The 26,998-nt window shown below is 43.2% G+C and overlaps 1 protein-coding gene across 1 annotated transcript in view; it reads left to right on the top strand.

Moving 5' to 3' along the window:
- The window catches only part of OTULIN (OTU deubiquitinase with linear linkage specificity), a 40,875-nt gene extending 21,339 nt beyond the window's left edge, over nucleotides 1-19,536 (top strand). The window contains exons 7-10 of the mRNA XM_044293326.1: nucleotides 3,371-3,514; nucleotides 13,364-13,483; nucleotides 16,756-17,022; nucleotides 18,412-19,536. Of these exons, the coding sequence (XP_044149261.1) occupies nucleotides 3,371-3,514; nucleotides 13,364-13,483; nucleotides 16,756-17,022; nucleotides 18,412-18,603 (723 nt within the window). The 3' untranslated portion in view covers nucleotides 18,604-19,536. The remainder of the gene's footprint in view (nucleotides 1-3,370; nucleotides 3,515-13,363; nucleotides 13,484-16,755; nucleotides 17,023-18,411) is intronic.
- The last annotated feature ends 7,462 nt before the right edge of the window (nucleotides 19,537-26,998 follow it).

The raw sequence follows: 26,998 nt of genomic DNA on the forward strand, positions 1-26,998 counted from the left end.
ACGAATCATAAAAAAGCAAGACTGGAATATGCCAAACTACATGTTGACAAGCCACAAAGCTTCTGGGAGAATGTCCTGTGGACAGATGAGACAAAAATCGAAGTTTTTGCCAAGGCACATCAGCTGTATGTTCACAGACGAAAAAATGAAGCATATCAAGAAAAGAACACTGTCCCTACTGTGAAACATGGAGGAGGCTCTGTTATGTTCTGGGGCTGCTTTGCTGCGTCTGGCACAGGGTGTCTTGAATCTGTGCAGGGTACAATGAAATCTCAAGACTATCAAGGAATTCTAGAGAGAAATGTACTAGCCAGTGTCAGAAAGCTTGGTCTCAGTCGCAGGTCATGGGTCTTGCAACAGGACAATGACCCAAAACACACCGCTAAAAACACCCAAGAATGGCTAAGAGGAAAAAATTGGACTATTCTAAAGTGGCCTTCTATGAGCCCTGACCTCAATCCTATTGAGCATCTTTGGAAGGAGCTGAAACATGCAGTCTGGAAAAGGCACCCTTCAAACCGGACACAACTGGAGCAGTTTGCTCATGAGGAGTGGGCCAAAATACCTGCTGAGAGGTGCAGATGTCTCATTGACAGTTACAGGAAGCGTTTGATTGCAGTGATTGCCTCAAAAGGTTGCGCAACAAAATATTAAGTTAGGGGTACCATCATTTTTGTCCATGCCTGTTTCATGAGTTTATTTTTTTACATAATTCTGTTGAAGCATGGTTGAAAAACAATGTCTGACTTTCATTGGTTAACATTTATAGAATTTTAATTTATTATTACTTTTGTCAGATTAAAGTTATTTCTGTGACCATTGTGACTTTTTCTTTCATTGACCAAAGGGTACCAACAATTTTGTCCACGTCTGTATATGAGAATACAGCACATACCTCTTACATCCAGTGACATCTCCTGTCAAGTACACCTTCTCTTTCCTCTTCTCCTCCATTTGACCCAGACTTCCATGACAAAGTCTTTCAGCCGCATCTCGTCTCTACAGAGTTTGTTACAGACACGTTAGATTTTTCAATTTTTTCATTAACCCCCCCCCCTCCAATCCTGGTGTCCCTACAATGTCATCCTGCTGCCATTACTGTGCCAATGGTGCTCCCCAATGCCCAACGTACGGTACTATACTGCTGAAAAAATAGTGACCCCACTAGAAATAATGTCCCTATAGTGTCTACAGCAATTATAAATGCCACCTAGAGTGGCCGCAGTAATAATAATAATACCTTAGATTAATTCCCCCCACACATAGTAATTCTCCCCCCCCCCCCCCCAAACACACTGTCCACACATATTAAATTACCCCCACACTGCCCGCACAGTAGTAACTTCCCCCTTACTGCCCTCGCGTAGTAATTTTCTCCCACATTGCCTCCGTATAGTAATTTCCCCGCACATAGTAATTACTCCCCACTGCCCCCACAGTATAAATATGCTCCACAGTAGTAATTTCCCCCAATACTGTCACTCCAGTGCCCCCCTTACGGCTAGTAATGTCCCTCCAGTGCCCCCCTTACGGTCAGTAATGTTGGCACTTAAAAAAATAAAAATGCTAAAATCTTATATTCACCTGTGGCCTTTCGCTGGCGCTCACTAGCTGCTGGTATGGCCCTGGATCGTGCGACGCAATATTCAGCTACAGCACGGCAGCCCTGTCTCAAATGGCGACAAGGCTAAAAAGTAATGTCGCCATCTGCAAATTTTAAGGCGCATTGGCGACCATTTTGGTCACCATCTGGACTGCTGCATCCCCCTGGGATCCTGACGTGTCTGTTACCTGGGGCCTGTGCCACATTGAGCTGGTTAAACATGGGGGGAGGGCTCTGTCCATATACAACTACACTGTGAAAACTGTGTTCTAAGTTATGGTCCTTGAAATGCGACAGCATACACGTTTCTTTCATAAAATGTGATCTTGTTTTGAAAAAATAAATAAAATCTTTCTGGCTTCTTTCTACCCTCACCCCTCTTCCCCAGAAAGACCAATCACTGTCTGAGGTGGATCTCCACTGTGGCTATTGATTGGCAGAGTGCATTTCTTGTGTGCTGAAACAATACTAAGAAGCTGAGACCAGCGGGGACTGAATAAGTATCGGAAATGGCAGTAGAGGGGGAGCGGTGAGCGAAGGGCAGCCTCTTTAAAAGGGTTTCCGAGACTTTTATTCTGATGACCTATCCTAGGTAATCAGTATCAGATCATTTGTGGTCCAAAGCCCGGGATCCCCACCAATCAACTGTTTGAGCAAGCACCGGCACTCACAGTAACGCTGCAGCCTTCTCGCAGCTTAGCCTAATCCATGTGATGTCACATGGTCTAGGTGCAGCTCAGCCCCATTGAAGTGAATAAGGCTGAGCTGCCAAGCACAGCCACTATACAATGTACGGCGCTGTGCTTGGTATTGCACCACAAGCGCCAGTGCCTTCTCAAACTGCTGATTGTGATCCCGGGTCTTGGACTCCTAACAATCAGAAACTGATGACCTTGGAAAATCCCTTTAATGTAATACGTTTTATGTACCCCAAAAGGTGCCATTGAAAATACTGGGTTTCCCATCATATTAATCTACATGCTTAGAGGGGTTGTCCAGCTGATAATTATTATTTTTAAACAGGCTCAGAACAATGTAACAATAATGTGTTAGGCCCCTCTCAAACGAGCGAGTTCCACACTCCAGACTCGCAGCGTGAGTATGCAGCAGCATAATGATGTCAGTGTTATCCAAAACATTCCAGAACTGTAAGGGTTGTGTATCATCATAAATCAGTATAATGCCATGCGACCCCCGTCAGTGCAGGGAGGTCAGGACGGGAGCTGCTGCATACTCACTCTGCGAGTCCGGAGTGTACAACTCGCTCATCTGAAAGGGGCCTTACTTGCCTTACAAATCTAATTGCCCCTCCTGTTCCAACAATTCACCCCCTTACCGGTCTCTGGAACAACAGGCTGCTAGCCACAGTAAAAAAAAAAAGCTGGCCAACCCCTTTATGGCCACCCTGGCTGTGCGTGTGCCCTGTGTGGTCAGATCCTGCAGTCATAATGTTTCCTCTGGGTCTTGCTAACCTACTAAAAAGTAGAGGATGGGAGTATGACTGCAGGATCTGACTACACAGGGGCTGTTCATTACCATAAAGACACATAGCAGGTCACTTATCAAAGCCGCCTCATTATATACGCCCACACCCCAGCCCCGCCGCTCCTCTCTTTCACAAAGTGGTGAGGATTATGTAGAATCACCCCTTGCATCTTAATTTAGGAGCAATTGCATCAATTGTATCTTTGCTTAGGAATATTAGATTTGGAACATTATTTTGTTTGTTATGCATCGCTTAATTCTCGGTGTTACTTATTCTTATAGGGTTATGAAGAAGTGTCTCGCTTTTTTGGTTCCATAAGACGAGTGAGGGGAGATAATTATTGTGCCTTAAGAGCTACCTTATTCCAGTGCCTTAGTCAGATGACAAAGCTTCCACAGTGGATGGCTGATGACTATCTTATTCAGGTATGTACTGAAATATCCCATCATGCTTTCTAATAAACAAGTCAGCAGCATACAGTGATTCTCTGATTGGCACAGCTTAGGCTACTTTCACACTTGCGGCAGTGTGATCTGGCTTGCGGCAGTCCAGCCAAATCTGCCTTCCAAAAAAAAAAAAACGTACAGCGCTCCTTTTCTTCTGCGCCCTGCCGTGTTCCCTTACATGAGTTTACCACCACATGTGGGGTGTTTCTGTAAACTGCAGGATCAGGTTAATAGATATTGAGTTTTGTTTGGCTGTTAACCCTTGATGTGTTACAGGAAAAAATTTAGTAAAATGGGAAATCTGCCAAAAAAGTGACATTTAGAAATGTCATCTCAATTTTAATTTAATTCTTGTAGAGCACCTAAAAGGTTAACAATGTTTATAAAATCAGTTTTGAATAATTTGAGGGGTGTAATTTCTACAGTGGAGTAATTTATGGGGGGGGGGGGGGGGGGGTTCTACTATGTAAGCCCCCACAAAGTGACTTTGTAACTGAACTGGTACTTAAAAAGTGGGTTTTGGAAATTTTCTTAAAAATGTTAATTGCTTCTAAAATTCTAAACCTTCTAGCGTCCTGAAAATAAAAATATAATAAAAAATTACATTACTAAAATGATGCCAACACAAAGTAGACATATGGGGAATGTTAAGTAATAAATTATATTATGAGGTATCAATTTTTGTTTTAAAAGCAGAGAAATTGAGATTGCAAATTTTTCCAAATTTATGGTAAATTTTGGATTATTATTTTTTTATAAATAAATTGTGTCACAATTAGGGCTGAAACGATTAATCAATTTAATAGAGGCAAAAAAAAATCCTTTATGCAGCTTTCTGCTTATCTAATGACACTGGGGGAGTGGGGACATTTTTATAAAGCAATATGTTATTTTAAGAAGGTTTTTCTTATTAGATTAATACTCGATTAATCTTAAAAAACAATAGAATACTCAAATAATCGTTTAATGCAGCTCCAGGACAAGAAAACAGTCTCAGAATGGCCTGGATAAGTAAGGCTACTTTCACACTTGCGTTCAGAGCGGATCCGTCTGAGACGGATCCGCTCATATAATGCAGACGGTGGATCCATTCAGAACGGAGCCGTCTGCATTATATTGTTAAAAAATTTCTAAGTGTCAAAGTAGCCTCAGACGGATCCGTCCAGACTTTACATTGAAAGTCAATGGGGGACGGATCCGTTTGAAAATTTAGCCATATTGTGTCATGTTCAAACGGATTCGTCCCCATTGACTTACATTGTAAGTCTGGACGGATCCGTTTGCCTCCGCACGGCCAGGCGGACACCCGAACGCTCCAAGCAGCGTTCAGGTGTCCGCCTGCTGAGCGGAGCGGAGGCTGAACGCTGCCAGACTGATGCATTCTGAGCGGATCCGCGTCCACTCAGAATGCATTAGTGCTGGACGGATGCGTTCGGGGCCGCTTGTGAGCCCCTTCAAGCGGAGCCCCGAACGCTAGTGTGAAAGTAGCCTAAAAGTGTTCCAAAGTTATTACCACATAAAGCGACACATGTCAGATTTGCAATTAACTGCCTTGACAGGAGGGCAAAAACTGGCCCGGGGTAAAGGGGATATCTGTATGTTTGTAGCTGATGACTTATCTTCTAGAACAGTGTTTCCCAACCAGTGTGCCTCCAGCTGTTGCAAAACTACACCTCCCAGCATGCCCGCACAGGCAAAGGCTGTCTGGGCATGCTGGGAGTTGTAGTTTTGCAACAGCTGGAGGCACACTGGTTGGGAAACACTGTTCTAGAAGATGGGTCATCAGCATCTGATCGATGGGGGTGCTGATCAGCTGTTTGAGAAGGCCCCGGTGCTACTGTGTGCCTCTTGGCCTAGGAATAGGGTAAACGGCGAGAAGGCTTTCTCAAACAGCTGATCGTCGAGGGTCCCAGGTGTCAGACCCCTACCAATTAGATGCTGATGACCTAGGTCATCAGTTACAAACAGATGACCCCTTTGAACCCAAATCGCCTACATTGACACAGTTTTACAAAATAAAATTCAGGGTTCATGCAGCCAATACTGGAGAGAGCTTACTTCTGATGTTTTGTACATTCAACTTAAAACCACAGTATGCACAAAGCTACAGAGCTCCCTCTAGTGGGAAATTGGGGAAGAATACAGACTAAAATAAAGACAGGCAATCTAAAGAAGCGCCACATTTAGAACTGCTTCTCCTGCTGGATGATAAATGAAGTGCATGACTAGACACCTTTGTCTGACAGTACACCATTTATATTGGTTGGCTTATTCCTCCAAAACATAGTGGCATTTTTTTTCTCACATAGTGATTCATATTAATACAGGAAAAACGGATTGTGTGTCGGCTGCTTCTCCTGGTCTGACAGCTGCTCCCTTGACCGGAACTGAATAGTATCATAGTAATTTATGATGCAGTTAGTTACTATCTGATCTCGGCTATATTGTACTGTGCTTACACGTGATATGAATACAGTACAATAGAGCTGCCATCAGGGAGGAACTGACTCTACCATAAAGCACCATGATGCAGGCAGTTTGAGTCAGGAGAGCCGCAGCCGACACATGGACTGAGCTTGGTCGCATGAATCGGGCCATAGTCTTATCTTTAGCCACACCCCTTACCTAGCTGGAAAACTGAACAGGTCATCTAGGCACATTGGATTATTCTTTTTGGAGCATTTGCTTCATATATATAGGTCTAAAACCTGATGCGACATAATGTGCCAGAAATGCACCAAATGTTGGTTTAGTTTATGACTGCTTCTAGATTCAATCGCATTAGTTAATTTTTCAAACTATGTTGTAATGAAATATCAAAGTTTATATTCTTAGTAGTTTCGTTGGGTGATCATTGATCAAGAGCAGGGGTACCCAACTGGCACATTACGGTCAAACTCTGGACTGCGGATACCAGCTGTTAGGGAACCCTGCGTGTCCTGATTTCGGCTGTATCTACATCCTCAGGAATACAATGGTGAAGCTAGGAGTTGTCAGCTCCCTGCTTCACCATTCCTCTGCCATGGTGGTTCAGCAAAGGCAAGCGCAATCCAGTGAGGTCATCGCACCTGCTGCGCTTTAGCCACAGACACAAGACAGAGAAGCTCTGCTCTGTCAGTGGAAAGTGGGGTAAGTGAAAATTAAAATTGGAGGCAATAAGGAGCATCACTCTGTATGGGGGTTACTTAACCACCTCACTGTTTTGCCGGAGTCCAGCTCCAGCTATAGATGCTGCTATCTCCTGAATGGTAGCAGCTAGAAACACGTAACTGGTCTTGTTTGAGACATTCCAGGCTTTCAGACAATACCAGAATTACAGCAATACGTTCACGACAGGGGAAGCTATCACTGATAGAAATCGGGATGCTGTGAATGAAGCTGAATGTGACGGTAACAGCAGGTTTTACCCACGATTATTCCCTACTCGATTTCTAACATTGAGTTATCCTCTGTTGTAGTATTTTGGTCTTATATGAAAGCCTGGAATGTCAGCTTTCAAACAGGACCAGTTGCATGTTTCTAGCTGCTACCATTCAGGAGATAGCAGCATCTAGAGCAGCCCTCCCCTCCTGTTAGCTACTTTTCCCACTGCCTGAGGCGGAATCATACTGAGTGGGGGCACCAAGGGATCATCCTGCTGTAAGAGGGGCATTTAGAGGCCCATCTTACTGCTAAGGTGTCACTAAGGGGCATCATACTGTGTGGGGAGGCACTAAGGGGCATCACTATTGTGGCAATAAGGGGGCATGTGTAGGAGACGCTAAAAGGGCAGCAATACTGCGTGGGGCCACAAAAGTGGTTTGAGCGGGATTAGAGGAATGGCTGCTTATACTTTTCAGCTCAAACCTTTACCCGACAGCAGTCTCAGGTATGTAGACCTTTACAAAAAGTACCTGAGTACCCCTGGTCTAGAGTGACCACATTTTAGGGGTTCCAGAGAGGAAAACTTGTGTGTCCCATTTTCTAATAATGCCAGTTAGTGGTTACAATCTTTGTCTCTTCACCCTGTTATTTTTTCATAATTGCTCAGTGCAGTAAGACTGTGGGGGAGAACTGGCTTAGTTACCCATAGCAACCAATCAGATTCCACCTTTCATTTTTCAAAGGACCTGTGAAAAATAAAAGGTGGAATCTGATTGGTTGCTTTGGGCACATAAGCCAGTACTACTCTACACCAGTTTGATAAATCTCCCCGTGTTCACATGCCATTGTTTTAAAACAGAAAAATACGGAGCTGATTTCAAAATTAATCAGCCTCTGAAATCCAGGCATTTTTTTGTTGTATTCCTTTTTTTTTTTTAATAGTGCAGTATGGCATGCAAAATGGGCGTAAGGTGTAAAGTTTTTAGTATTTATATTTTTTTTTCCTTGTGCCCTTTTGAATTTGGAATGTTTCAGAAAAACTAGAATGTACTAGAGCCGTGACCCGTCCTTTTGTCCATTCAGCCCAGCTATTCCAAGTATTTAGCCCACAATATTTTTCTGCTTTCATTGTCCGTGCTTTGTTTTACTCTTTTTGTGAGATGTGACTTCTGTATTCATATAATAAAGCCCCCTTTAATATGAATTTTAGGGTATCGTATCAAAGCAGTTTAACTATCATTACTACGTGAACAGTACATAAAGGTGAACATATTCTGATTACACAACTTATAAACATATTAATATAATAAACATAACGTACAGATGCACTGTATAGACTATTTGAATAGTAAAACCATTGGTACTGCTATAATTAAAGGGGTTGTCTTATCTCAGATAATGGGGGCATATCTCTAGGATATGCCCCAATTGTCTGATAGGTGCGGGACCCGCACCTATATCGGGAATGAAGCCGTGAAAGTGGTGAAGGGCGCACTGTGCATGCGCAGCCGCCCTCCATTCATTTCTATGGGGCTGCCAAAAATAGCCGAGCCAGCACCGTCTGGCCCATAGAAGTGAATGGGAGCGGTGGGCGGTCATGCGCAATGAGCTCCCATTCACTTCTATGGGGAGAGCACTTGGGGGTGGCCAGACCGGAGTCCTACAGCCACCACTTTGCGGGGCTCTATTCTCGATACAGGTGCGGTTCCCAACCGGACCCTCACCTATAAGACAATGGGGGCATATCCTAGCAATATTCCCCCATTGTCTGAGATGAGACAACCCCTTTAATCTTTAGAAAAAAATGAAAGCATTAAAGGGGTATTCTGGTGTGATAATTTTTAATAAAATGGGGACAGAATTAACAAATGGCAAGTACTCAACTTACTTAGCTGCTGTTCAGACATTGCTCCAGTCCCCACTACTGTCTACTTCCTTTGTTTGGCTTGACACACTAGAAACGGCTGGGGTTTCGCACTCTGCCAATCCCTGGCTGCAGCGGTGACCCGGGCAGTTCAACCGGTTTCTGGCATGTCAGTCCTGGAAGAGGAAGTGGAGAGGAGCAGGGATATAGCTGGGAATGAACAAGGTGAGTACCCATCGTGTTTCTCTTTAACAGCGACAAATTATAGGTTTTGATTGTTGAGGGTACAAGTGGTGAGAGCCCACCATGCAGAGTGCATTTCCCCTCGCTGCAGGAGACTGGCTCAATAGAAAGTCTAGAAGCACATCTCGAGTCTGTCTCCTGCAGCAAGGAGAGCGAGCGCTTTGTGTGAGTGATCCAAATGCTGAGACTCCCACCAATTCAAATCAATCATGTTGCTATATGAACCTATTGGACCTCTTTATAAGGGTTGTCCTATTACAGACCTTTATCCCCTGTCCATGGTCTGATTGGTGCAAGTTCAACCGCTGGGAGCCCTGGCATTCATGAGAATGAGGGCCCATTGTCCCCGTGTTTGAATGGGGTGGCAGTCATGTATTTGCGCTGACACTCCATCTCTGTAGGACATGGAGCTGAGAGTGGAATGGAGTGGTAGACACTCTATTAAAATAGGGGGAAACGCAACTTGTGATGGATCAAGCACTTATCTCCAGCCTTGTGGACAGGGGATAAGTGTTTGTAATGGGACTGCCTTTTGAAAACTCATTCTATACTAGTTAATCCTTAACTTTCTGATATACTTCACATTTTTGTGAGGCTAAAAACAGATTCCAACCACATCTAGCTGACACGGGTGTTTGACTCTTTAGAGTAGAGCGCTCTGATACCCTTATAGAAGTACTCTGGCCTTGTATAGTGCCACATTAGGCTATTATTAAAGAGTAATGTAGAGCCTCTTGCCTTATTCATACCTGTTTAGTCTTTGGTATGATCTCTCCTGCTTGCTATAGGTTTTTCCTGGTCAGCTTTTACAAGCAGGAGGTAGAAGGGGAAGCAGTGTGAAGCTGCTCCTAGGAATGCACTGGAGATGCTGCACAGTATGGATAGATAGAAGGAAAGGTAGATTACATGGATGGATAGCTAGATTGAGAGAATAGATGAGGAGGTTGGTGGGGAGGGGTTGTCTGAGAGATGTCAGGAGGGATTTATGGGACATCAGTATCAGATTGGTGGGGTGGGGTTGACTGCCGGCAACCCCGCGCCGATCGGCTGTTTGAAGAGAACAGCACACGCTCTGCCTTCTCTTGGTTACCTGTTAGCTGTCACAATTGCAGCGTGGAGCAGGTGTGATTACACCTCCACCATCCCCATTACTTCAATGCAATGGCTCTGTCCTGTGAGTAGGAAAGGGCCGTCCTACTGACTAAATGGGACAGCTTAGTTGTAATTCCACCTACTCACCACTGCGCTGGCGACAGCGAACAGTTAAATGGTGAAGAGAAGGCAGAGTTTGTATGATTGCTGTATTCTCTTCAAGTAGCTGATTGGTGGGGGTGCTGGGAGTCGGACCCCCGCTGCTGTGATATTGATGACCTATCCTGAAGATAGGTCATCAATATTTTACTCCAGGAAAACCGCTTTAAAAGATGATAATGTAATCTGTAGTTCACAGGAGAGACTGACATCATGTCTGCACAGGAGCGTAACCTGTGGACCGGTGGTCAGGATGGGGATCACATGACACAGCTACTCCTAAAGGTTTAACTGGCCTTTTACACTAGAATATTGCTGATAGGTTAGTATGTCCAAAAAGCTATTTGCAGGAATGCTTCTTTAACAGCAGTGCGACTGAGTGAGCAGGAAATGGCCAGTGGTCTTCAAGATCTCTGCTAGTTGTCAGATTATTGAGAGGCTGAACATGGAAACATCAATATATTAACAAGTTGCCGTACTCTCATTGTAGACGGTGCAAGCTGTATTTTTGTAAAACCAGTGGACCCTTATGGTGACAATATAAACCATTTAGTGCCATTGTTCCTCCCTGCTTGGTTTGGTTTAGGTTATGTGAGACTGTGTGCCATAGACTTACTGCAGACATTGCTGCACGCTTTGTCGTGTTCCCTGCACTCAATGCTTTTCTTGTCCTGGTGCTTGGTGTTTGCTATATATCTAGAATAGCTTTATACAGTATATTCACCTACCAACGGTCTTTGAGTAACACTGTTAGGGTCCATTAATACGTCCGCAATTTCGTTCCGCATTTTGCAGAACGGAATTGCGGACCCATTCATTTCTATGGGGCAGCACGATGTGCTGCCCGGATACGGAATTGCGGACCTGCACTTCTGGATCCGCAATTCCGTTCCCGAAAAAAATAGAACATGTCCTATTCTTGTCCGCGGACAAGAATAGACATATTCTATTAGTGCCAGCAATGTTCGGTCCGCAAAATGCGGAACGAACATTGCCGCTTTCCGTGCTTTGTGGATCCGCAAAACACAGAGACGTGTGGATGGACCCTTAGGCGATGTCCTGAAGCATTTTCAGTTGGATCTATCATGCAGGTCAGGGCATTCAGTGCCAACATTTCCTTCTGTGTGCGCTGTGCATTCTTGGGGCTCCCCTTCAGGACAGTAAGGATGAACTTAGACCTTGTAAAAGAAAAAATGAATTGTCATACATGTTGAGGACACTAGATGGCAGTACACACACCGTTGTGCTGCGTCTTCTACATTGCTATCCACTGCCTAGAAACATTCAATATTCTGGCTCTTACTAAATGTGAAAAGACTGGGAGAAGGAATTGTAAGGTTGTTGTGACTGTTTTGATAATTATAGTATTTTATCTCAGTTCTTCCTAAACCAATAGTCTCTGTGAAAATACATCAACAGCACAATTTCAGAGACCAAGGAAACCAAATTTCAGCAGAATGTATATGAGAACATTAAAGGGGTTGTCTTATCTTGACCACCCCTTCTTAAAACTTAAACTGGCCCATTGATCGTCTGATCACAGTGGGATCAGCTTTACAAGCCCTCTGTAGTAACACGTTGATTTTCCAAGTGAATGACAAACCATGTAAGAGACCATGGTAGCAGAGTCCCCCAGAGTGAGAGCGTCTTCATGTAAGGAAGGTTGTCTTTTTAAGAAGATCCATCATCAGACTATGCTACCCCATGTAAGAGCAATACACTATGGGGTCAAGTTCACTCTTCTGTTAGCTAAAACAGCACAAAGAGTAATGTGCCATGTTGACCGGAGTGGTCAAAGAATATAGCAGACAAATAGATTGAGTCTGAATTCATGATGGGAGCGCTCCTCACTTCTTCCTTGGGTGATTCAAGACTGGGTTCTGTGTATCTGCATACAGGAGAATGAGGAGAAAGCTTCCCCCATGAATATATCAGACTCATAACGATGACAGCATAATACTTTGGCTAATGGGAGACCAGAGCTGTCCCATACTATGTGGTCTTTACATAGGACAGCATAGTCTGATGACAGTCACTTTAAATATTACTTATGGGATAGAGCAATGTGAATTTGTTTTTGCGGATACCCACATCTGGATGGATATAAGGGAGACCAGGTAGACCACTGGCTATGTCCATGCAAACAGAGGTTATAAGGGTTGTAACACAAAGTCTAGCCCCTTTTTAAAAAGAAGCTGGTGCCATGGGTCAGCTGTTATCGCTGGAGGAAGCCATGTCTTGGCTTTTATTTCATTTACAAGCCTGCTAGAGACCTCTTTAACTTCTGTGGTTCCCTTTTTAAGGACCTGAAAATTAAACTAAGGGCTCATGCACGAGAACGTATATTTTTTTCTGTGTCCCTTCCGTTTTTGTTTTGTTTTTTGTTTGTTTTTGCGGACCATATACGGAACCATTTATTTCAATGTGTCCTAAAAAAACAGAAGTTACTCCATGTGCGTTCTGTTTTGTATGTCTGTATTTCGGTTCTGCAAAAAAATAGAACATGTCCTATTATTGTCCGCATTACGGACAATGATAGTACTGTTCTATCAGGGGCCAGCTGCTCCTATCCACAAAATACGGAATGCACAGACGTCATCCGTATTTGTGGCGGACCGCAAAATACATCTGGTCGTGTGCATGAGGCCTAAGACTGTCCAAAAAAGGCAAGCCAAATTTATGCACATGGCCATTGCCTTTTACGGTCTGCAAACCATGGATCTGCAAAAAACTAATACCAGCCATGTGCATGCTGCACTTTTCATAGACTCCATTGTGGATTGTACAAATGCCTATTCTTATCTGCAAATTGGACGAGACTAGGACATGTTCTATATCTTGCGGAATGAACACATTGATGTGGACATCAGTGTGCTGGCCGCATTTGTGTGGCTCCATAGAAATGATTGTGTTTCCATGCAAATAAGACACTAACCCAATGTACGGTCGTGTGCATGAGCCCTCAAAATAATAGTGAAAAAACCATCTACAATGACTATTGCTTTCCTGACATTTGTAAAGCTGCAAAAGAACTTTTTCATGGGTTGGATTCGAGCAATAATTACATTTCCAAAACTTATATTTTATTCCCTACAATTTGTTTGTAGCTGCCTGAAAAGCTTGTTAAAACTTATGAGTGGATTAATCAGTGGCGATTCTGGCATTCGTATGGAAGCAAGAAAACCTGGGTGCAGATAAAGGAGTCCTTGGAGCTGCTTAAGAAAAAGGTAACGCTAAGTTATGGAAAGAACAAAATCCCACATCCATTCAGTTTCTCCTTCACTGTTGTTTAGGTATACTGTGTGTAACGCTTTGGTTACAGCATATACATTAGATGGCTTTTTTGCTTCACATTTGTCATATACATTATATATTTGGCATATAATGCCATCTGTTGCCGTTATTTGAATACCGTGTAATACAAATATGCCGACACATATAGGCTACAACGACACTTTAGACATTATATCCTGGAGACACATTCACATGACATTTGAGGAGGACCATTTCTTTCCTGAACCTGCTGCCCACAGGACTCATTAGGCACTACAGGGAATGTCCGTATTCCTTTAGTGCACAACCCATAGTGTGCTGACGAAATGCAGGCTACTGTAATGGAACTCCCTAATGTCATGTACCTTCACTTGGTCATTTCTGCTATTACTGCCATCTGCAGACTTTGAGCAGAGCCAAGAAAAATACAGCTTTCGCTCCCTCCCATACTAACATTCTCTGCAAAGTCCGTTTTGAGATATGAGACAGACTGACTTCTCACTGAAGGATCAGCTTAGATAAGATAGATTACAAAGTTTGTTATGGCCAGCTGTACTATTGATTTATCCAATGTTTGTTGAAAATACAGTGACCAGTTAAAGGGGTTCTGCACTTTATTTTAACTGATGATCTATCCTCTGGATCATCAGCATCTGATCGGCGGGGGTCTGACACCCGGGACCCCCCGCCGATCAGCTGTTTGAGAAGGCAGCGGCGCTCCAGCAGTGCCACGGCCTTCTCACTGTTTACCACCGGCTCACTGACGTCACGACTAGGATCAACTAGCGTGGGCGCGGCTAAGCTGTGTTCACTTGAATGGAGCTTAGCCCCGCCCACGCTAGTTGATCCTAGTCGTGACGTCACCGGGTCTGCGGTAAGCAGTGAGAAGGCCGCGGCGCTGCTGGAGCGCCGCTGCCTTCTCAACAGTTGATCGGCGGGGGTCCCGGGTGTCGGATCCCCGCCGATCAGATGCTGATGATCCAGAGGATAGATCAACAAAGTGCAGAACCCCTTTAAGTTTGTGTAAGGAAATCCTGAAATTTTAAGATTTTATTATGAAATACATAATGGACAATTTTTTTCACTTGTAAACAAAACAGGTTGAGGATTAGGAAGAAATGGACAAGGTGGAAAAAAGTGTTGTGGGAGTTCCACTAGACCTTGTATCTTCAGTATAGTGAAGAACCAAGAATCATTTGGTCAAGTGCAATGTCTGCCTCTTGTGTTTTTCAAGGGGTTTTGTAGCATTTTGTAAAGGATTACATACCTGAGTCGTGAGCACTTGATGGCTGCAGGGTATATGGTTAGGCATGAAACCCATAGGGTACATTCACACTGTGCATGTGACAGTTTCTGCCATGATTGTTCAGTTTGAATACTGCGGACCCGCTCCATTGAATAAAGCTAAATGGCAATCGGACATCCTTCGCTGCATCCATCTGGATACCACGCCAAGAAGGGACATGTTCCTTCTTGCACAGTCATAGCTTCAAACTACCAGTCTCCACACCCAAATTCCTACTGCATCAACTGCCTTAGGAACATCCCCATAGACAGGTTTGTTTTCTCATGATAAGGTCAAGGAAAACTCTTTTTAGTTGGAGGGAAAAAAGTGGCATTATGTTTTGGCATCAGTATGCAAAGACCCTAGGGCTGTGATGGCTAACCTCCGGCACTCCAGCTGTGGTAAGACTACGACTCCCAAGATGTAAGATTGCTTGGCTGTTCTCAGAACGCCATAGAAATGAATGGAGCATACTGGGAGTCGTAGTTTCTCCACAGCTGGAGTGCCGGTGGTTAACCATTACTGCGGCTAGGCCATGCTCCAATTGTAAAGATCAGAGCTTGTGTATTCAAAATATTTTTTAGTTCTCATAGTTGTACATCTGGTCTATTTTATTTATTTTTTTCATAGCAAATTGCAAGGTGAAAACTGAGCTCTGTTAATAAGGTACACAATTAAAGGTGTTGTCACATTACATCAGCTTATCCCGTATCCACAGTGCCTGATCGGCGGGGTCTGATTCCTGGGACCTTTGACAATCGCAAGAACAGGAGCCCTTGTTCTTCCATTTAAATGGCACGGCACACACTGAGTTCAAGCTATAGCCATATGGAAAACCACAAGTGCTGGGCAATTTCTGGCAACCCCATTGAACTGAATGGAGTAGCAAAGCACATTAATATTCTCCACTCCATTCAAGTGATAGAACATGGGCCACCATTTTCCTGATTGGCGGTGGTCCACAGTGGTCGGACACCCACTGATTAGATACTTAGTCTTTGTTGTTTTAATGTGACAACCACTTTAAAGTCACTGTCCAATAACAGAAATTTGTAAAACAGAAATTTAAAACAAATTGCAGAGTCTGTTCTCAGTATCACACTACCAATATCAATTGTTGGGGCTTAGGGTACTTTCACACTAGCGGTTTTGTTTTCCGGCATACAGTTCCGTCCTAGGGGCTCAATACCGGAAAATAACTGATCAGTTTTATCCTAATGCATTCTGAATGGAGAGCACCCCGTTCAGGATGCATTAGTTCAGTCCCTCTTACGTTTTTTGGACGGAGAAAATACTGCAGCACGATCGCACAATACTGATCACATGCCAGATCCGGCATTAATTTTCATTGAAGTGTATTAGTGCCGGATCCAGCATTAAGTGTTCCGTCAAAACGGATTCTGCTTTCCCATCTGCGCATGCCCAGACCCTTAAAATTGCACACAAATTTTTTTTATACCGGATAGATGGGTCCAGTATTTCAATGCATTTGTCAGACGGATCCTCATCCGGATCCGTCTGACAAATGCCATCAGTTTGCGTCCAGGTTGACTGATTCGGCAGGCCGGAATCCTCTGCCGCAAGTGTAAAAGTACCCTTAGCCACAACTTTAAGGTGATCATGAGTGAGAAATGGCTCATATAATGGGCAAGAAGTGCCCCGGAGAATCTGTAGATGACATTTGCCGATCACAGGATAAGAGGTCGGTGGTTGTCATCAGTTACTATGCAAGAACCCAGGGAAATTCCAGTGTGCACTACGTTTCCCATTTCCCTAAATAAAATAAAAAGTTTGTTTAAAAATATATTTCTCCACTTATCAAACTACTTTCTTCCTACACTTTACTTTCACCTCTCCTCCTTGTTCTCGAACATGAGCCATACCATAGATTCTATGATGTATATTGACCTATTCATTTATTGTGAACTCTCTTTTACCCAGTGGTCCGACTTGAGTGAAATGGAGATCCTTGACAAGAAACAAGCTGCTTGTGATGAGATCTTTCAGAATGAAGAGGAGTACTCCTTATACGAGGCCGTGAAGTTCTTGATGTTAAAAACTGCTATTGACTTATTTAATGCCAGTGAAGAAGGCAAGGAAGTCCCAGTCTTCTCATGGTTATTATTTGCTAGGAACACTTCTAATAATCCCTGTGAGTTTCTGAAGAATCACTTAAATCATGTGGGGCACTCTGGAGGACTTGAGCAGGTACAGTATGTTTGTCAAGGAGATACCTAGTAGTCACTGGTAACTTTTTGAAAGGAAAAAAAAAAACATTCTTTGCCAACTGCAAAACATTGTGTGGGGTTTTTTTTTTTTTTACATGCCAACCTTTGCCCAATGTGCTGGCCAATTTTAGGTAGTAAGTACTTGACTAACAAGTCAAAGATCTTCTAGGTTGGAATTTCTAGTGGTTACCATTATTGCGTCTTGTAGGGCTGGGCCATTTTGCCAAAAACAATTTATTTAAGGGCTCATTCACACGACCGCAGTTTTGTGGAACAGGTTCATACCCATTCATTTCAATGGGGTTGCAAAAGTTTGAGACAGCACACGTGTACTCTTGTTCCATTCAACGGCTCCTCAACAAAATATAGAGCATGTCCTATTCTTCGGCTCTGACTGGTTCCCCGGAACCAAAGCCAAGTTCAGTTCCAAGTTTTAAAGTGGTTTTCCACTTAGAACTTCAGTAGTTGATTTTTAAACTTCACGAATAACTGACTTCGGCTCATCGGAGCCCATACATTTTAATGCTGTGCGGAGACGGATCTCCGAACAGTATTAATCCAAAGTTTTCACTAGTCAGAACTTATCCATTTCCCCCTGATGTAGCAGTATACAGGCTTATTTTATGTTGTTTCATTTGTACCATTTCAAGACACATGGGGCCATGTAAATAACATTGCTATTCTGTTATACATGTTGTGGCGAACACTGCATGATACCATATTTTGTGTGCATTTTTTTTTTTTAAGACTTTTACAAAATAAAACACTTTTTTAAATGGAAAAAAAGATTTATTTTTGATTTGTATAAAAACACTTTATTAACCTTTTTTTTGTATTTTTACTCTCACTAGAAGATATATGGCTTTGATACTGTACCTTGTATGCCACTGCATTAAAGCATATCACTGCAACAATGACAGGCAGTCTGTTAGGCTGTGTCTGACCCAGCTTATTACCCATACAGTCATGGCAGGCCAATTGTGTTCACGGTGGCTGATGACGGCAAGGTTCCTTGTGTAACTGCCTAGATGCCGCGGTCGCTACTGATTCGGGTGGGTGGCAGGAACAGATCTGCACATGCTGCATTGATACAGCGCTTCATGAGAAAAAAAATATATATCAATATTGTCGGGATGTAAAAGGTCAAATTAATTTATTTCCCAGCCCTAGTGTCTTTTGTGCATGAAAAAAAAAAGACGGCACCTTTTTTTTCTGGGAGGGATAAATTTGTAGTCTTATCTTGCCTCAATTTAGAAGGGGCTTTTGATCACCCCCTTCTGTATGTGCCTAGAATCTTAGATATTTGGATTCATCAATGATTAATGATCTATACATAGTATATTTATTTTATTTTATTTTCTTCTTTTAGGTTGAAATGTTTCTCCTTGGATATGCATTGCAGCACACCATCAAAGTATATAGACTGTACAAATACGGAACAGACGAGTTTATTACCTACTATCCTAATGACCAGGCTGACTGGCCGGTAGTAACGCTTATAACTGAAGACGATCGACATTACAATGTTCCAGTTAGAGTATGTGAAGAGACAAGCGTATGAACGTTAACCCCTATGATTAAGGCAGTTAATGCTGCTGGAGTTAGAAGTAGAGCTCATGTTATCCCATATGTGAGAATATGGCAAACATATTTTTCTCTTTGTAGCCACACGATGGCTGCGCATAAGGAACTGGTGGTGCTCGGGATGTGTTCTATAAAACCCAAGGGTGTAACAACAAAACTTAGTGGTGGAGATTGTTACCGGGTTATGGGCAAATGCTTTTGGACTTCAATGCTTTTCATAATTAGTGGAGAGGTCTGCAGTTACAGCGAGTATTGTGAATGTCCTTTAAGTATAGTGGATACAGTGCGTAATTCTTTTATAATAATTTTTTTCTTTTTATTCTTGTTTGAGGATCATGTTGGTCTCCAGAAATCGGCTTGCCTGTGGCAAGCCATTGTAACAAGAAATAGTGTGGTATGACCTGACCACGTTAAAGGGACTCTAGAGAGGGGCCGGGGAATGCAGTACAAACATACAGTGTGTGGAGTTTTTATTATTGGGAGTAGTGAGAATATGAATGTTTATTCTGCCAGATTCTGTTCCATATGTGCACTGGAGGCGGAGCTTCACTCTGAAGTGGTCTCTGCAATGAGCTGCTTTACAGTCTCTCCCCTCTGAGTGACAGCTGTAGTGGTCTCCTGGTTGGATGCTACAGCTGTCACTCAGTTGGAAGGGCATGTGAAGCAGCTCAATGCAGAGATATCTTTACAGTGATTAAATATTCACATATGCTCCTCGAATGGGTTGGTACTGCTGTCCCCAGCCCCTACCTAGTGCTTTTGGGGGTCAAAACTACAGACAAAAGCCCTTTGAATGTAAAATTAGGTGAATATGATTAGACAAATACTACGCCTCTCATGATAAAGTGATGCATGTCAGATCAAAAACTGAAGCAGTTTATAACAAAAATAAAATCCTTTATTATAAGTATTTTTATTATATAGTTACTAAATGACCTGTCAGATGGTATGTTACTGTGCTTTATTAGGATTTTATATGGTCAGTGAAGTATTGCATACAAATCTAAAAGAGCACTCCTTGTTATCAGCATGCTGCTCTGTGGAGGAGGGAGCACGTCCCTTCCCACTGTGATGCAGTTGGCCACTGCCACCAATGAAAAAATTGAGTGGCCCGATGGGGGAGTGTCAGGGAGGAAGGGGGGAGAATAAGAGGGAAGGAGAGAGAGACACCACGGTCCACACTACTGGCGGTGCTCAATGCACATAGGATAAAGGACCTGTGATGATGTCCTCTCCATGTGACCAGTAACATCCACTTGTTACTGGTCACATAATGATGAAATCATCACAGGTCCTTTATCCTACAACTTCCCGGGGGATCTTGCTGCATGAAAAGTGCTGCTGTTCTTACATGGAGCTGGTGACAGTTATATGTTTCATGGAGACACTGTTGTATGCCTGTATTAATATGAAGCATATGATCTTATTAGGCTAGTTTCACAATAGCTGCAAGGGACTCAGACAGGCTGTTCCGGCGGGTGAACAGCCTGTCGGATCAGTGCTGCCGCTTGTGTACGCGTGCCCCTGGACTACTACTCCGGCCCCATTGACTATAATGGGGGCGGGGCGGAGTTCCAGCAGCAGCACATGCCGAGAGGCGGACGGAATAAAAGTACGACATCTCGTACTTTTATTCCGGCTGCCTCTCGGCATGCGCTGCCATGCTGTCGCCGGAACTCCGCCCAGCCCCCATTATAGTCAATGGTGCCGGAGCAGTAGTCCGGGGACACGCGTGCACTAGCGGCAGCACGGATCCCTTACATTAATAGGAACAGTGACCCTATCACTTACATATTTCAATGTATTTAGTTGATGGATCCTTTTTTTATTTCACACAACCACATCCTAATGGAACTGATGCATCCTGATGTGCAAAATCAAGACTGATTCGTTTAATTCCGGTATTGAGATCCTCTGCCGAATCTCAATACCGGAATTAACAACAAAAGTGTGAAAGTAGCCTTAATATTAATGTGAGGCACATGGAGGTCCAAAATTATACAACCATGTGCCTCATATTAATATTAAGTAACCCTATCGTACTTCTTCAGATAATGGGCAAAAATGTGAGGCACATTCATGGGGTTATTTATTATTAACGTGATGTACATGGAGGTCCGAATTGATAAAACGTTTCTCACATTAATGATAAGTAACTCAATCATGTACCTCACACATTAACCGCATGTTGTCCACTATGTGAGGAGGTAGTTGTTGGGGTCACTATTACAATTTAGACTCCCTTGTAATCACAGTAATAGTATGTGACCCCCATCAAGTACTTTCTCACATAATGGGCAATGGATATGCCCCCCCAAAAAAATAAAAATGTTCACACACTATGTGCAGTGATTTAGGGCTGCAACAATTCATTCCTGCATCTAGGATTCGTTTGAATCACGGGACCACGGAACGTGAGTGAAGTGAAGCCTTTCACTCACCGCGCTGCAGGGCCTTGCGTGCACACGTAGTCAGCGTGCTGGCTGGCGCTGTGTGTGACGTCGGGTCCCTCTCAGTGCATTCTGGGAAGAAGACGCGGTCCGTCTCCTGCAGACTCCATGTCAGCACACTGCCAGGAAAGGTAAGTATAAAGTTAGCACTAGCAGGGGCCCGAATCTGGTGGGGGAAGAGGGGATTTGAAGGGGCTGATGGTGCTGGGTGAGGGAGCAAGGCAATGGATGGCATGAAGGCACTGGGGGAGGGGGCATGGCAATGGAGGGGAACATGGCATGGAGGGACTGATCTGATAGCAGTGGGGGACATTGCAATGGAGGGGCTGGTGGCACTGGGGGAGTGGAACTTAAGGCATCGGGGATAGTGGAGCTGTTGCACTTGGGCTGATTGCACAGGAGGGAACGAAGGGTGTTGGGGACTGATGAGTTTTTATAAAGGAAAACAGTCTATTAATTAATTTTTTCTTATTAGAGTACTCGATTATTTGTAAAAAATAATTGATAGAATACTCGATTGCTAAAATCGTTTGCTGCAGCCCTACAGTGATTTATATTGATTACTTTTTCTCAGGATAGGTAATCAATATCTGAGCGGCGGGGGTCCGACACCTGGCACCCCCGCCGATCAGCTGTTTGAGGAGGAGGCAGCACTCCATACAAGCGTCATCTCCTTTGGAGCGGTAGCTTAGTTTAATTACTTATTACATTGCATTTTCTCCTCCTCAAACAGCTGATCGGTAGGGCTCCCAGGTGTCAAACCCCCACCGATCAGAGATATTGATGACCTGTCCTGAGGAGTAGTCATCAATATAAATCACTGCACAGAGACCAAAAGTTTGGACACACCTTCTCATTCAATTTTTTTTAAATTCTATTTTCATGAAAATTTTAGATTCACACTGAAGGCATCAAAACTATGAATTAACACATGTGGAATTACATACATAACAAAAAAGTGTGAAACAACTGAAAATGTCATATTCTAGGTTCTTCAAAGTAGCCACCTTTTGCTTTGATTGCTGCTTTGCACACTCTTGGCATTCTCTTGATGAGCTTCAAGAGATAGTCACCTGAAATGGTTTTCACTTCACAGGTGTGCACTGTCAGGTTTAATAAGTGGGATTTCTTGCCTTATAAATGCGGTTGGGACCATCAGTTGCGTTGTGGAGAAGTCAGGTGGATACACAGCTGATAGTCCTACTGAATAGACTTAGAATTTGTATTATGGCAAGAAAAAAGCAGCTAAGTAAAGAAAAACGAGTGGCCATCATTACTTTAAGAAATGAAGGTCAGTCAGTCCGAAAAATTGGGAAAACTTTGAAAGTGTCCCCAAGTGCAGGCACAAAAACCATCAAGCGCTACAAAGAAACTGGCTCACATGCGGACCACCCCAGGAAAGGAAGACCAAGAGTCACCTCTGCTGCGGAGGAGAAGTTCATCCGAGTCACCAGCCTCAGAAATCGCAGGTTAACAGCAGCTCAGATTAGAGACCAGGTCAATGCCACACAGAGTTCTAGCAGCAGACACATCTCTAGAACAACTGTTAAGAGAAGACTCTGTGAATCGGGCCTTCATGGTAGAATATCTGCTAGGAAACCACTGCTAAGGACAGGCAACAAGCAGAAGATACTTGTTTGGGCTAAATAACACAAGGAATGGACATTAGACCAGTGGAAATCTGTGCTTTGGTCTGATGAGTCCAAATTTGAGATCTTTGGTTCCAACCACCGTGTCTTTGTGCGACGCAGAAAAGGTGAACGGATGGACTCTACATGCCTGGTTCCCACCGTGAAGCATGGAGGAGGAGGTGTGATGGTGTGGGGGTGCTTTGCTGGTGACACTGTTGGGGACTTATTCCAAATTGAAGGCATACTGAACCAGCATGGCTACCACAGCATCTTGCAGCGCCATTCTATTCCATCCGGTTTGCGTTTAGTTGGACCATAATTTATTTTTCAACAGGACAATGACCCCAAACACACCTCCAGGCTGTGTAAGGGCTATTTGACCATGAAGGAGAGTGATGGGGTGCTGCGCCAGATGACCTGGCCTCCACAGTCATCGGACCTGAACCCAATCGAGATGGTTTGGGGTGAGCTGGACCGCAGAGTGAAGGCAAAAGGGCCAACAAGTGCTAAGCATCTCTGGGAACTCCTTCAAGACTGTTGGAAGACCATTTCAGGTGACTACCTCTTGAAGCTCATCAAGAGAATGCCAAGAGTGTGCAAAGCAGTAATCAAAGCAAAAGGTGGCTACTGAAGAACCTAGAATATGACATATTTTCAGTAGTTTCGCACTTTTTTGTTATGTATATAATTCCACATGTGTTAATTCATAGTTTTGATGCCTTCAGTGTGAATCTACAATTTTCATAGTTATGAAAATAAAGAAAACTCTTTGAATGAGAAGGTGTGTCCAAACTTTTGGTCTGTACTGTGTGTGTGTGTGTGTGTATGTGTGTAAAAACTAGGCCTAATAGTAAATTCAGCTGAGCATGTAAAGAAGCCATACATCCAGGCGAAAGAGCCATCAGCCTGTGTGACTGCAGTGAGGGAACCAAGTGATCTTTCTTCCACATTGGGCTACTTTCACACTGGCGTTTCTGGGTCCGCTTGTGAGATCCGTTTCAAGGCTCTCACAAGTGGCCCAAAACTGATTAGTTTAGCCCCCAATGCATTCTGAATGGATAATGATCCATTCAGAATGCATCAGTTTGCCTCCGTTCAGACTCCATTCCGCTCTGGAGGCAGACACCAAAACGCTGCTTGCAGTGTTTTGACGTCCGTCTGACGATGTGGAGCCAAACGGATTTGTTCTGAACGGATACAAGCGTTTGCATTATAGGTCCGGATCCGTCTGTGCAGATACCAGACGATCCGCACCTAACGCAGGTGTGAAAGTAGCCTTACAAGAAAGGCCAGTTTTTAGAAATGCCTCAATAGCCCCTTTAAGAATAATTCAGATCAACTTTAATTCTGTAACCTGTGCTGGAAAGTAATGGGGTAATTTATCAATCTGGTTTAAAGTAGAACTGGCTTAGTTGCCCATAGCAACCAGATTCCATCTTTCATTTTTCAAAGGAGCTGTGAAAAATGAAAGGTGGCGTCTGGTTTCTATGGGCAACTAAGCCAGTTCTGCTTTACACTAGTTTGATAGGCCATCAGAATCCTAAACAACCTCTTTAAGGTTCTTCTACATTTAGTTTGTCTATGAGTCATGCATGGAGCCATATTATATTTGTTAGAGAGTAGTCTTAGAAAAAAGGCTTGGATAGGGGTACAATTTATACACAAAAAGGTGACATACCATACAAAATCCAAAATGGAATACTGGTTAAATAGCAATGTCTGCTAAAATAGACCAAATTAAATAAAACATCAAATAAAATGATTTACTAAAATTGTCACTTGTTCAATTGTCCCATTAAGCTCCTCAGGCTACGTGACCTAAAGATACAGTATGCCTCGAGAAGCAGTTCTTGACCATTTCAGGAATCTGCTCCAAAATGACTGTTAGCCGGAAAGAGTCCTTATTATGGACACGGCCATTATATTTACCTAGTTTAATGCTACTTCAGTGCTTATTCAGCCTCTTTTTCATGGCCTGAATAATGGGACCGACATACTGTAATCGGCAGGGACATGTAAGAAGATAGCGCACACCTATAATCTCAGACACAAGACTCAAAAAAACTGAACCCTATATTAACAAGGCATAAACAATTTGTGAGGTTACTCAAACTGACCGTGGTTTGGGCCATTTTCCATTTAAAGTCCTGCCTTTTGGAGTTTTTATGGCTCCAAGGATATTTACAAAGCTGGTGTCTGAAAAGAATATCCTATTTGTGTCTTACCTGTTTGACTTTCTGATAGCAGCTCCATCAGGACTGTATATTTCAGGTGGAGCAAATAATACAGATTCTGTTATCATTGGGTTGGATTTTAAACAGGTCCAGACTAAAGCACCATATGTGGGCTTATTTTTTTTGGTGGAACAAGATAGATATTATTATTTTTATTTTTTTATTTTTTTTTTATTTATTTTTTTAAAGCCACTATTTAATTTACCATGTCTTGTATTGGGAAACAGGGAAAAAAAAATCTTTGTGGGGTAAAAAAAAGGTTTTGGGGGTTTTGACATAGCGTTCACTGTGCACTAAAATTGACATGATGTCCGTATTCTGCGACTCAATAAAATTGTAGCAATACCAAACATGTATAGTTTTTATTTTTGTTTACTGTATTTTTCACCCTATAAGATGCACTGACCCATAGGACACACCTAGGTTTTAGAGGAGGACAATAAGAAAAAAATATTTTTTTTATTACACCTCGGGTCAGACCTCGGCTCACAGCCCCAATCAGATCCCCAATGTGAATGACCCCCCCCATCAGACCTCAGATCAGAGCCCAATATAAAGACCCCCAGTCAGACCTCAGATGAGACCCCCATGCTTCATATGGGTCCTACATGCCTCATATCAGCCCCCAGCCATATGTGATCAGCCACCAGTCATATATATAATCGGCCCCCAGCCTCAGATCACAAAATAAATAAACCACTTACCTCTCCTGCTCCTGGATGCCTCAGCTCCTCTCCTCCAGCGCGATCCTCTTCATCCTGCTGTGCTGTGAGGTTACAGAGCGCCCTCACACTGTGCGCAGCCACTGCACGGGGGACCAGGAAGCGGTGAGTATAATCAGTTTTCTTTGGGTTGCCATTTTCTGTAGCCATAATTTTTCTATATTTTTTCGGTCTACAGAGCTATATGCGGGCTTGTTTTTTGCATAACGAACTGTAGTTGTGTTTTTTTTTTTTTTATAAATTGGTGCTATTTTTGTGGTATGTACGACTTTTTTATCACTTTTTTGGGGGGCAAGATAAGAAAAAAATGTCACCACAGGAAATAAAAAATAAATAAAAATATTTTAATAGTTTTAGTTTAGCCACTTTTGGATGCGGCGATGCCTAATGTGTTTTTTTTTTTATTGCTTACATATTTTTATATGTAAAATTGAGAAATAGGGTGATTTTTAAACTTAATATTTTGGTATTTTTTTCTTTTTTACTTATATAATAACTAGCCCTCTTAGGGGGCTAGAACCTGGGATCTTTAGTCCTATTCATCTTAATAGAGATCTATTAGGGTGAATAGGATTCTGACACTGTCCCTCCTGAACTATGCCTGTGTCACGATCAGTGTGGGGGGGAAACTCCACACTGAACACAGGAGGTAAGGGGAACAGTAACTGGGCCTGGAAACTAGGGAAGAAACAGATCACCTCCTAGACAACCCTAATCCAGGCCCTAAATATCTATCAATATGAATAGACCTTGAAGGTAGGAATATTCATATGCAGGATACCTAGGCCTTTATATCCCTATAAGGCCCTGTAAAAGGTTAGGACCAGAGACAACCCATTCCTCCCCAGATGGACGAATGGAAGTCTCTGTCTCAGGCCCAGATACAAACAACAAGGAATATAACAAACACAAACGCGACACTTAACTTCTGTAGAGACGTACGAGCAGGAACACCAGAGACAAACCCAAATGAAGCTATCTACTGCATAGTCAGAAGGGTGGGGTCAGACTATAAAGGGTAGAAGTGATGACCACTGAGCAACAGCTGAGAAAAGGGAAGTGGTCATTAATCCTATTAACACTGAATCAAGAGAAATCAGTCGCCTGAGGGACCGTGACAGCCTGGTGCATAGTTCAGCAGGGAGTTTACCATGCTAGGCCTGGAAGGCTTCAGCAGTGTCCAGACTGCCATGCTAACCGATCGAAGACCCGCAATTTCACTGCAGAGGGAGCCGCATCGCTCTGCCCAAGTCAACAGATGCCACGTTCAATGCTGATCACAGTATCCGAAGGGTTAAAGGAAATCTTTCACCTCCAAAAACCATCCCAGGCCGC

Source organism: Bufo gargarizans, chromosome 5 (genome assembly GCF_014858855.1).
Source record: "Bufo gargarizans isolate SCDJY-AF-19 chromosome 5, ASM1485885v1, whole genome shotgun sequence".
NCBI lineage: Eukaryota > Metazoa > Chordata > Amphibia > Anura > Bufonidae > Bufo > Bufo gargarizans.